This window comes from Xiphophorus hellerii, chromosome 13, assembly GCF_003331165.1.
Source record: "Xiphophorus hellerii strain 12219 chromosome 13, Xiphophorus_hellerii-4.1, whole genome shotgun sequence".
In the NCBI taxonomy this organism is placed as follows: Eukaryota; Metazoa; Chordata; class Actinopteri; order Cyprinodontiformes; family Poeciliidae; genus Xiphophorus; species Xiphophorus hellerii.
In genome coordinates this window covers 26,636,081-26,649,060 of record NC_045684.1, presented here as the reverse complement: position 1 = coordinate 26,649,060, position 12,980 = coordinate 26,636,081, and the positions used below count along the sequence as shown (strand labels likewise).

At 37.4% G+C, this 12,980-nt stretch overlaps 1 protein-coding gene across 2 annotated transcripts in view; it reads right to left on the bottom strand.

The window, feature by feature from the left end:
- phf14 (PHD finger protein 14) overlaps positions 1 to 12,980 on the bottom strand; it is an 80,588-nt gene that overhangs the window by 35,121 nt on the left and 32,487 nt on the right. For both annotated transcript variants that reach the window (XM_032580336.1, XM_032580338.1), the window contains exons 12-15: positions 11,264 to 11,370; positions 10,223 to 10,354; positions 8,499 to 8,661; positions 419 to 481 (exon numbers count right to left, since the gene is read on the bottom strand). In XM_032580336.1, the coding sequence (XP_032436227.1) occupies positions 419 to 481; positions 8,499 to 8,661; positions 10,223 to 10,354; positions 11,264 to 11,370 (465 nt within the window). The remainder of the gene's footprint in view (positions 1 to 418; positions 482 to 8,498; positions 8,662 to 10,222; positions 10,355 to 11,263; positions 11,371 to 12,980) is intronic.

The following is a 12,980-nucleotide window of genomic DNA, read 5'->3' as shown; positions in this document are numbered from 1 at the left end:
CATTTCCAAATTATACACAAACATTTCTGGCTTCAAAACCAAACGCTGGACCTGTTCTTACAGCCACTAAAGTACCTGCACAGAGAGGATCCTCAGGGTCGCCAGCATGGTCTGTGTGCTTTGGAAGTTTACTGAACCAGTGTTAGCAATAAGACCTGAGTCCCAGCAACCACTAGCACACCTGCATCATGTGGAAAGTATTTGAGCAGCTTTCTGATGAAGTGCACAAAGAACCCAAACATTCACCATCTGTCACCTGATCCATAATTTTTACATTAGGAAAGCAGATTAATGGGAGATTTGCGTCTGCTAAGCAAAATGATCTAGTCTGAACTAATGAAGAAAAAAAAAAGAAAACGAATCAGAAAATGTTATAGCTACAAAGATTTGTGAACAGCAGCAAGAAAAAGTGACTAACCTCCACTTTCTCTTCTCGTTCTTCAGTGATAGGAACTCTCTTTCTCTTCTGGCCCCTGGTTCTCTGTGAAGCACAAACATTTCACTTTCGCACAAGAAAAAAAATCCTCCAGGCGTCATTTAACTCAGCTCACTGGAATGTTTTAAACTCCAGAATGACAACTTGATTTACTCTCTAAAGTCCTCATACTTAAAATGTCCGAATAAACAGCAGTCAAACCAAAGAGCGAATAGATTAACAATGTCTGTATTTTGGTTTTGCACAGCAATTAGAATATCAGCCCACACTTTTAATATTGGTGCATCTCCATTTCTGATGATGTAGTTGGACTGGGCTGGACATTGACCCTCCCGACACATGAATGTCAAATGTGCCGATTCTGCACATTTTACTAACCATGCTCCCCTGCCCAACTTTACTAATGCAGTGGCATTAACGAGTTATTAGGCCAGAAATCTATATGAGTTATTATAAATATAGATTTCTGGCCTAGGTTAGTAGTTTGTACTACATAGTGAAGGAACATATTTGAAAAAGGTTCATTTTTTAGAACCTTATTTGGCTTCATTGGTCTCTGACTACACATAGTGATAGATTTCTGGCCAAAAAGATACCAACAACACAATAAAAAGAAAAATATATTGTGATAACAAGTAAAGTCTTAATAGTTGCTTGTCTTTTCCTTACTTTTCATTTTGAAAATGAAAAACCTCAAAAAGAAAATGAAATGACTAACCTCTTTATTACAGCTCAGAAAGACAGTCCTGTTTAGTATTGGTGCCATGGAAACAAACATGATTCAGGATTATTTTATCACAACAGTTACAGTTTTTCCCTGAAAGGCTTGAAACTCTAAAATCTGTAATTCATCTATTTCCCTCTACTTCACTGGTATGAAGTCTGCTATTTCTTCACAGAAAGCTTAATGTTGAATGAGAGGAAATACAAATCCAACATCTCTTTGGAAGCAAGCAAGCATTTGAGCTGCTGGGGAAGTTTAAAAGGGGAAGAAAAATCAACAACATATTTAAACAGATTGTGAAAACAATTCCATCTGTTGCCTTTGGCTCACCACCACTCACCAGATGGAGGAGTTATCATTAAGAATGCTAACTGCAAGAATGCTGCCAACAGGCTTCTTCAGAGATCCATTACTCCTGGGTCTGCAGTGTAAAAGAATGCCCATCTTTATTCAATACATTCTCCATTTAAAGCACTGTCTGTTAAGGCAGCGAGAGAGCAGGAAAGTGTGCATTTGAGGAGCTGGATCAGCTGAAAAATGCTCAGCCACAGAGCACAGCTAATCTCAGGCTCTGTTCAGGTGAGGAAATTAAAACTGCAGGCACTATTTTATGTCCCACGCAAAATCAATCTTTTAATTAAGTACATCAGTGCATCTTTAACAAGCATGAATCATTTCACAGAGGATTAGAGAAATTAACAGAGCATAGGACAGATAGTAACTAGACATATTAACTTGACGTAATTTTCAGCTGATTAATTACACATGTTCATATGGAGAAGTTTTGCATTCTAGCACAATGTTAAGCTAAACTACGTCCAATTAGGAGGATATTTATCTCCACTTTGTTTTCTTGTTAGGCTGCTTCATTACTCAGTTATATGACTAAATATTCACTAATAATCTGGATATTATTTAATAGTAAATTCATTTAAAAGACAGTGGATTTCAGTTAAAGTACCAGAACAGCATCATGTTTAATAAAGGCAATGACTTTTTAAAATACTGACACATTTTGGAGCAGACTAAGGTTAAATCTCTGACATGTCATAGAATCCACTTAATGTTGGGTTTGCTAAATATTAAAATGTCAAAATGACTGACAAGAAATATTTCACTTTTATACAATATTCTAATGGGAGATGTACTAGTATTTCTCCATGTCACTTTATAAAATAATAAAATATAAATAAAAAATAAGAAAATGAAATAAAAATAATGACGAATGAATTTTTCTTGAATACAGTCATTTAAATACCGGTAATTAAAAGCAAGCAACAAATCAAAAGGACAGCAATACTGCCACTACTTCATCTAACACAACTAAGCTTTTTAGAGGGATGCGTTTCTGTTCTAACTTTTATTCTCGATCTCTGAGAGGAAAGGAAATGGAGGACATATTTAGAATCTTTAAAACATATTCTTCTTCAGTCAGCAGACATCCAGGGTTTTCCCAGAAAGCCCAGCACTGAGGTGGTCCACCAGCGGCCCACCATGTTTTGTGTTAAAAATGTCCACAGGAAATTTGAGAATATGACAAGCTAATTTATGTGTTAGTGGAAGACATTGCTGACAATACTAAAATACAATAAAATATAATTCAAATAAAAAACATGATTCTTTGCAGTTCAGCTAAATCCTAATTAAGTGGATCTTAAGACAAGCTTTGTAATGCTGATCACATTTAAAAGCAAAATAAATTAAAATAAATATTATATAAATAAAATGCACAATGATGAGTAAATGATGAGTTCATATGCTTAACTAAATATTCCCAGAATACAACATTCAGTTTTCTTAATCAATCTGTTATGTTCAGAAATATCTACAGCTTAGTGCACTATTTTGATTTGCTGGTTGTGATTGGTCATTACTTTACTTATCAAAGTGAATTCACTATTTACTAGAGACTGATTGGATACCTGTCTGTGGTTGACTAGTTCATTTACATAGACTTGCAAATAATCTGTTGTTTTTTAATGCACAAATACAATTTTTAAAAATTATTTTCGTTGAACATTCCTTTGGATTGCAGTACGCTTTAATAATCGCAAGGTATGTTATGTTGTAATTTTTTCTGTATTATGCAGTATGTCACTCTTAATTCTGTTTTTATATATTTTTATCTTTGTGTGACTCTACATGCTTTGAGTGTAAGTCACTTTGCTGCTGTTACAATAGAATGTTCACACAGTGGGACAATAAAAGGATATTTTTATTCAACTTTATCAAGTTGTGTGCACACACAGAGCCAAGCGTGTGCCAGAACACGCACTGAGCGCTTTTGAGCGAGCATGTGTGAGATAAACGAACACAAAGTGTGACTCAGTCTTTGTAATTGAGCTTTCAGAGGTTTGTGTTGAGTGTACAAGCAAGCGGTGAGGTTTTTATACTTGAGGTGTATGTAAGTTAATAAACCAATAGCAACATATATTGTCACAGACACATAATCAATATCCATAAATAAGACAGCTGAATATTCAATAGTCAACATATAGAATATTCCCTGAATTCTAATCCAGAACCATATGGCATTCTGGGAGATGTAGGCAGACAAAAGGCTTTGGCTGCTCACTGCCAGCTAAGTAACATCAATTAACTCACTCTTTGGTTACCTGGTAACAACTTGTTCAGTAACTTGTGCAGTTTAAAGTTTTGCCGCCGTGCCTCATAACGGCTTCAAAATAAACGCTGTGAAGTGAAAACTGTGGATAAAACAAGAAAGGTCATGCCAAAAAACTAATCAATAATTATTGATATCGACAATCATCACTATCGAATGACATGAAACGCTTATAAGTTTTGAAGCCATATCGTCCAGCCTCTACGTTGGTGCAGAACTCACTGAAAACATAGCATCTCCAGTAGAGCGCCTCTAACCCGTCCTGTCTCAGTCCGTCTCGGCCAGATTCATCTCCATTAGCAGATCCAACTAGCCGCTCAGAGCACTGCAGAATTGATTTGACTGACAGAATAACACATTTGTTGATTGTCCCATGATTTACGTCACTGAAAACTCCAAACGACATTTCTCATATGGTTTAACAGCGGACCAGCAGACATGCCATTGTTGACAGAGAGCTGATCAGTCTGGAGGAGATATTGAGCTTTAATCAGGAGCAGAGCCAGGAGTTGGGTTAAGTTTTATATTTTATATCAGGGGTGCCACTGCCCTTAGAAATAAGGGCAGTGGAAGTTTGGTCACCCAGGAGGGATGGTCAAGTTGTCCTATAAGATTAGTCAAAGGGAGGGCATTACGTAAAATCAACTCTTTTGAGCTGCATAGCATCAAACACATACCTGAACTGTGTTGCTTTCTTTCATGCTAGTTTGAGGAGTCCTTGAATCTCCCATGGCAATCAATGGAAATATTGTACGAGTTTATGGAGTAGAAATTCATAAGTTTCTTACTTCTTCCTACTCCTTTTCGAGTTAAGATTATTGTGGTACAAAAATATGTCTTTTGGATTCCTTGTTCATGTGTGTTATTTATACTTCTATCATGTTTGAAATAAATATAGTAAATAAATAAACCATTCAGGGGTGCTTAAATTCTTGCTCTCACAAAGATCTGCCTATTTACCCAAATCTCCTCCTCGGAGCTGCAGTCTCCAGTCGAGCCTCTGCCTCACAGAGCAGCCTTCCACCACGCCTGCTCCCTCTCAGCTCCTCCAGACTAGCGACAGCAGTAATTAGGAAAAAAACCTGGTGGAACTGAGCATCTGCTAAGATCATCATAGGATCTGCTTCCTAAGTGCAACGCTCTTAAGAACGATTAAAAACGGCTTAATGAAGGAACACGGGGGTGGGCGGTGTCAGAAAGAGCAGGAGTTTCTTAAAGAGACAAAGGCCCAATATCAAATTTCAAATTTCTTTTATGTTTGATATTTTACAACTTTATTAATAACTGAAGGTAACATAGTTACTGTGCTATAGAATGGCATAATGTGCCTGGAAAATACATAATACTGCCCCCGTAAGGTTCCTGCTTAATCACATAGATGATAAATAAATAAAAGCCGACACTGCACTTTAATCCATTAATAACTTCCCCAAGACACTCAGACATACAAGGTGCCACTGGACTGTTTAAAGATGTCCACTAAAGGAAAATGTGTTTTTCTGTTAACACACAAAACTCCTTCCTGACAAATGAACTCCCAGACACACACAAAGGCCAGTAGGAGGTCGATTAGCAGGTCCTGATGAATGGAAACATGGCTTTAGAGAAGTGCAAGGACTCGGGCGCTCCGGTAAAAGCATTAAAAATGCAAAGCAGCCCTTTTAGCTGCTGCCATTGCATGCCTTGCTTTTGAAGATAAATGCTGCACTGAAGTGCTGCTCCTGAATGGCTGCGGCTGTCTGAGAAATCACAAGGCTGCTTAATCCCAGAGAACCCCGGCAGGGTGTTCAGCACGTATCTGAGAGCAAACAGCTCCAAACCTGAGCAAAAACACTCCAGCGCTCACCACACAGACCGAGGTCCAAGACGCTCTTCCTCTCCGTCTTCCTCTCTTTGAAACGCAGGCACAGAATTTAATATTTCTGCTGAAGTCTTGGGAATGGCAGTGTCATGTTTTGACAGTAAAAACAAAGCAAAAATCAGATGGGAAGTGAAACACACATCATACACCCACACAGACACTTCCAAGCTGTCAGATATCAATCTGAAGTGTTTGTCAAGGGAGCAGAGAGGCAGCTCTGTGTTACAGGATCAGAGCATGGTCAGTTCAGATAAGCAGGATCCAGTGAGCAACAGAGAAGCTTCTGTTCCTGCTCATAGCTCATCCTTCAGACATGGCCCGTCCTCCATTAATCTGACAGTCACTGAACACATCACTTTCATGTCTGAACGCTTCGTCTGGTGTTGGGATGTGAAGATTAACCTATTCATTCACATTTGTGAAAGTGAGTGCCTTGGTAGAGCAACAGTGTTTCTGAATGAAATCTAGACGTATCGCTCTGTTCACATCAAATCTGAAAGTTTGGGAACGGAGGAGAAAAAAGAGACTGCAGGCATCGCCCTGAGCCGCAGCAAACCCAACAACATTTAGACATTAAGTTTATGTGTGACAATAGGGATGGGCATTTATTGTGTTGTTTATCATTTATCATGAAAAATTTCTTATCGTTGATTGCCTTGATTAATTTTAATTTATAATGCTAAAAAAACTGATTGAAATTTTATTTTACCTGTTTCTCCACTGTTTATTCCACAAGAGCGTCAATAAATATCAGTAAATTTGAATTAAATAAATGGAGTTACCATGAGCAGTTAAATTACATAAATCACTGCAGTAAAAAAATGCCTGTTTGAAATGGGAATACTTTTCCAGAACAGTTTTAGTGTCTGTGGCACCATGAATGCTGCCATGCAGTTACAGTCACACAGAGACCTAAAAAAGACATAATACATATTTTTATCATTATCAGGATAGTATCCTGATAAAATTCCAAGTCCATATCACTCAGCTTATATGACAATATTTAGAAAATTCTATTTAAAATATATTAGCATACAATTTCTCCACTACTGTGGACTCCTCTGGATAAAACCTTCTTGTACATTTTGTATTGTATTTATACATCTGCCACTTCTTCAGGCTGTTCATTGATGTTTGAAAACAAATTAAAATTTTTACATGAAAGCAGCATCATAACATGTTAGTAGGAGTTAATTGTGAATTTATATCCGAAAAGCTTTCTAGGATGTCAGAAGCAGTCAGAATGACTCCGATTTATACAGTGGATTGTAAACATCTCAACAAATGGTTAATAAAAAAGTAAGATTGTATTTTCATTTGATACTAAATAAACAATAGATGTTGATTCTGGTCATTGAATCAGACGTGATCTCAGACTGTTGGCGCTTCAGAGCAGAGCTGCTGTTGGGTTCATCTGTTTCTATTCCTGCTGTGGGGAGTATTATTATTCTCAGTAACAACTCCTAGTGTTTGAAAAGATAACTGGAATGTAGGATGATTGAATTGAAAAATTCAATTTTGTAAAGTGCCTTGAGACAAGATTCATTAAGAACTGCCACTGTTGTATAAATAAAACTGAACTGAATGGAAATGCAGCTATTGTGGCAAAATCTAAGTATTTTGGGCGTCATCAGGTCATCCGTTTTCACTGCTTCGATCTACATGATGTTGAATCAACACATAGAATTCAACTGAATGAAGGGGAACTGAACGGGATCCAATGCAAAACCAATGAACTCAACAGAGTTCATTGGTTTTTACTGTGTGTATGCACTGCCTTACAAAGGTTCATTTCAATAAAAATGTATCAAGACATGACAATACAAGCAAGTGAAACATATGAATATTTAATACTAATTTAAAAACACTGAAAACTCCAGTAGTATAAACAAAAAAATTAAGAAAATGCTTTTTTTTTTTTTTTAAATGTGCCTCTCTCTGTCCAATAAGAAGTTGAAAGTCCTTGGTCTAGTTAAAGCCCAGATCCTTGTCCTTCTGAGATGTGGTGGGGTAACTTCAAACACCCAAGACACCTCTCATACATCTCACAAGTGAAAGTGAGAAACCAGGCAAAGATCCAGCAGAATAGCAGCAGACTGAATGAGTTTACACTAAAGACTGGCTGTGAGGGCTGGACATCACAACTCCTGCCTCAGATAGAGCCAGTTATCTTCTGGTTCACCAGTAAACAATGGTCATTTTGAAAACTAAGAGTATTTCAATTTCTTTTCTCCCAGACGTAAATAAAAACAAGATTAGACATTAATAATGTAAATAAAAACGCAAATATGTATGAATTTCAGATATATGGATAGTGATACAAAGGTAGCAGCAGCTCAGTGCTGTCAAATACTAAAGAGGTTTTACTCAAACCGATCAGCTGTAGAGCTAACCTGCTGATAGAAATCTGAGTTGCAGTGTGTAGCTGTATTTATGCTTTTCAAAGGCAGAACTGCATGTTACTGTACAGCTGAACCGTGAGAGGAGTCCAGAGTTCTGTGTGCAGAGTTTCAGCTGACAACCCAGAGAAAAGAGACCAGCAGAGGCAAAGTGACACACAGCACCTCCCTCTCCTCAGAGCTGTCTCTTTAAACTAATGCCACTTCAAAGTACATCCAAAGTAAATACATCAGGATGTGTTTTTTTTCCATCTTTGAACCTTAAGAAGAAAATGAGCAATCAGCATGAGAACACAGGTTAACTACTTGCAATCACTTAGCCCTCACATCCATCAGTCCCATTCTAATGAACCAATAGAGGAGGAGGAGGAGCAAGAGGAAGAAGAGAAAGTAAAGGAGGAAGAAGAGGAGGAAGAGAAGGAAGAAGAGGAAGAGGAGAGTTCACCAGTACTCACTGTGCCTCTCACTTGCTGCTTCTTGGGCTCTGGAGACATCTCCTGAGGGATGAACTTGATCGGTCCTTTGATCTGCCTTCTAGACCTCTTGGTGCCGTCAGGCAGCGTCTCCATAGCGATGTCAGCTTCATCACTGCTGGCCTGGTCACACTCGGAGCATTGCCTGAAGAAAACAGAGAGCTGTCACTGCTCTTGTATTAAACTTACTGTCAGTGATCCAAATATTTGATATTTTATTGGACGCAGGTTTTTGCCGGCTGATTCCAGATTCAAGTCAGACCTGAAAATTTTTAATTTTGTACAAATTTAGGTTCTAGATTATGTTGAACGATTCATCAGATTAATCATGCTCAATTGATTATTGAAACAATCATCAACTAATTTAGTAATTGATTAATCATTAGCATTAACTCTGAGCAGATATTAACCCAGAACTGTACAAAATGTATATGTATTTTGCATTCAAAATTTTTTTTTAATCTGTTCTACCCAGAACTGCTCAAGTGTCAGTTTTATCTTCACCTGGTTCAAATTATATATATATATATATTAAGTGCTATTAAGTGCCTTCTGTTATCCAATTATTAATCCGTTAATCCAAGAAATAATCCCAGATCAATCCTGTACAGTATTAATGTTAATTCAGCATACAAGGCTGAGATTTTCACATTATGGTGTTAGAATTATTTATTTAGCTGTAAATACATCCTTTGCCCCAAATGATCAAGGGCTTTTTAGGCAATAACATGTTTATTCTGAAGTATTTGTTTATTTGAATTTTTAATCCATTTCTAATATTGTACAAAAAGGGTTTAGTCGATTACTAAAGTAACTGTTAGCTGCAGTTCTATTTTAAATTGAAACAAATCATTCTGTCCATCCATACTAACAAACACTTTAGTTTCTTGTGTTTTAAAAGCCTGCCATGTTGAACTTGGAAAATCAAATTCATGACCTTGATCTGACTGTGAATTTCTGTTTTTAACTCACTGATACAAAAATGATGAAGCCATAAACATCTGACACTCCAGTTCTACATCATGAATCAGCTGAGAAGCTGAAATATGAGACCAGTGTCATTACAAAAATAGGAGGACATCATGTACAATTAACCAGCTGCCTCTCCTTGTTTCTTTCATTTATAACATGGAAAAAAGACACAGTTCTAGTTGTTCTCTAATGACCACAGTTCATTAGAGTTGCTAAATGTGGAGAGGCAGAAGCATTAAATCTCTTCTTCAGATAAAAAGCTGCAGACTGTGGGAGGGGAAGGGAGACGGTGACATTTCTACCATCTCTGCATCTGCTATCTGATAAAACAGCTTCCACAGACGGAACAAAAATGTCACCAATAATACGACTAAAATGCTCTCCAGATCCAACTGTTAGCTGCTCCTTTAGGAGGAGGCGAATAAAAAGAAGAACCTGCTGATTACATTCACAGGATGAATGAGTTGCATCATAAATGCTGCCTACACCACTTTGTGCTGTTCTCTCATCTGAGGGACAGTTACAACAAGATTTCTAATGGGGAGTTACTTTTTGAAAATGTATTTAACAATGAAAATTAATGTAACAAACATCAGGATCCATATTATTAAAAAGCCATCCTGCATCACTTGTTCTGTCAGCATGAACAGAACTGATGTCATTTCTGAGTTTCCCACATGAATAAAGTGCAGGAAACACAGAATCTCGTCCTGCAGGGTCTGGATGAGTCTCACCAGTAGCTGTTCTTTGTCTTCTTGGGCATCCGGGTCAGAGGAGGCTCCAGGCAGCCCAGGTGGTAGTAGAGTTTGCAAGTGTCGCACAGGACCAGCAGATGTTGGTCCTGGTTCTTCTTACAGATCCCACAGCTGCAGAAATGATTCAGATAAATCACAGACTGGAACAGACTGGAACAGCTGGCAGCTTACGTTTTCTGTTCACAATACACTGACCTTTAAGTTCTGCTTAAAAAGGAATTTATAAAGTTGTATGAAAAAGTAAAGCAAACTCTAGGATTTTAATGTTTAGTGGAGACTACTGATAATGTCTTACAGGTTTAAAAACAGTCCTAAGCTCAAAAAATTGATTTATATTTACATTTACACTGAATTTCTTTTGATATGCCCATTTCATTAAGTATTAACTAAATCAGTTCTGTAGTCTTTACTGTCACATCAAGATGAGCTGAGCTGATATCATTTCATTAACCTGATTAACAGGCTGAGGGGACTGATTAGCTATGGTTGGATCTTTATCTGTGTAGATAAAGATATGTATGCAGCACTGGGAGATTTATTTTTTTGCACTCCTAGATACTCAAAGTAGGCAAACAAAAATTATTTAAGAGCTGAAAAGGTGGAGTTTGCATGACATGTCCCCTTTAAAAGCATAAAACAGCTGCATCTCTGCCATAACAGCCTGGGATGTGCATTGCAAACTGTCTAGGAATATAAATGTTATAGCGTTCAGTATTAGTTTATATTTAACATTTGTCTCCATTCACATAAAAGAAGAAGAATGAAAAGGTGTCCATGACTGTCCTCTGGACATTTGTACAGTCAGCATTCTTCCTCATGATTGTGTCCGACTGACCCAGAATGAAACACTCAGGGTCAGGAAAGCTTTACAGGTATTTTGAGGCAACTAGCTGATAAGGGTTTGAAACCACTAGTTTCCATTAACAACCTTTTTCATAGTATTTAAATTTTCTGAGACATGCTAGTATGTCTGCATTCATGTTTCTCCCTTTGTACGACCAGGAGCAAACTGTTCTTCACCTGTAAAGAATTGCTGGAAGGCTGGATGACTTCCCCGGTGTTCCTCCTTCCTTCTTGCTGGGCTTCCTCTCCTTTGGAGCTTTCAGAATTGCTGGAGTGTTCAGTTTCTACAGAAACCAAAAAAATAGAAGTCAGAATATAGAATGTATTTTTTTTTTATAATCAGACAGAGAGACCTGTCCCTCTGAATCAGTTGGTGTAGAACCAGATGTGCTCCAAAGATCACAGAATGCTACCAGGTTCATACTGTCACATTAGTGAAGAAAGGATAAAGCAAACAGAATGTCACATTTTAGTGTCAATTCTATTGAAACACAGTCTGAAAATATGAAAAGTAAAATTATATGAATCTTGACTCCTTTTACATCATTAAAACCTTATACAAGAAGCCCATCCACTGTTAATCCAGGTGGAATTATAAGCTGTTAAAACAAACATGAAGGCCATGGCAACTTTTCACCACTTAATACAAACAAGTTCTCTTAGAGGTCAGCAGGAGAAGAAAAGCAACATTATAAATGAAGTCATTTTAATGAGCTTTATTGGTCTGTCAGTTGAACTAAACTGGATAGAGACTTGATGCCTCCTGCTTAAATCCTGGAAAGGCCTTTGCTCCTAAATGTCTCACACTGACTCATGTCTTACCAGGACTTACTTCCATTTCAACTATAATGATACTAAAATGTTTATTTTAAGATGTTCAGGTGTTCTACGAAACCTCTGTGGGTTCAAGTGAAGTGTCACTGACAAGCTGTGGTCTGAGTGCGTCAGGAAAGTATTTACAACCTTAACGCAGATTATATATATATATATAAATACCACACTATTACATTTTTTGTGTGTAGAATTTTGAGTTAAGAGATCGATTTAACACAATTTGTAATAAGACTGCAGTATAATAAAATGTGGAGAAAATGACATGTTGTGAATACTTTCTGGATGAACTGTAGTTTGGCACCTAGAAAAATGGTTTGCCCATGTAAGACAAATAAGAGACATAAGGTGAAAGCTACTTATTAAATTCATTAAATTAATATTTGTATAAAAATAAAATAAAAATAAAACATTAAAAACACAACTACTCAACTCAAGTGGTGAGTGTTTTTATAGAATGAACATTTTGTAAAAATAACATAAGATAATGTTTTCTGGTAGCTTTTTATCTGGTTTTCTCTTTATGATTCTTATTTTGGTTGTTGTTGCATTTACTGCACAAGTGAGCAGTTATTAATTTATAAACACTTAGCTTAGCAAAAATATTATGTGTGAAAGGTTAGGTTTGAAATGGAATTTCTTATTTATTTGTTGCAGGTGAACTTGGCCAATGTAAAGAAGAGACTGCTCTAGTTCAGCTTTATTAGGAGGAAAAGTGAGACCTGCTATGTGGACGATGTAAGGAAACAGCAGAGGGTCTGATTAGTTTCATCTGAATCTCAGGTGTGGTGCTACCATGGAGGTTAATTAGAAAACCTATCTAGTAGGGACTGAGTCTGTCACTAAATAGTCAAGGTTTCCCCTGAGGACGTTCTAATCTACTGTGCCTGCAGCAGTGCAGCGGCGCCGAGGCCTGATAGAGGCTCAGCTGACCCCAGCACTGGGGTCTGATAAGGTCATCCTCTCAGTCTCAGCTGAGGTCTCCTGATATCTGGCTAATACAAACTCCTGTCTGCTAATATGGAGCCAGTTCTGTTCTACAGACCGATAGCAAAGTTTACCA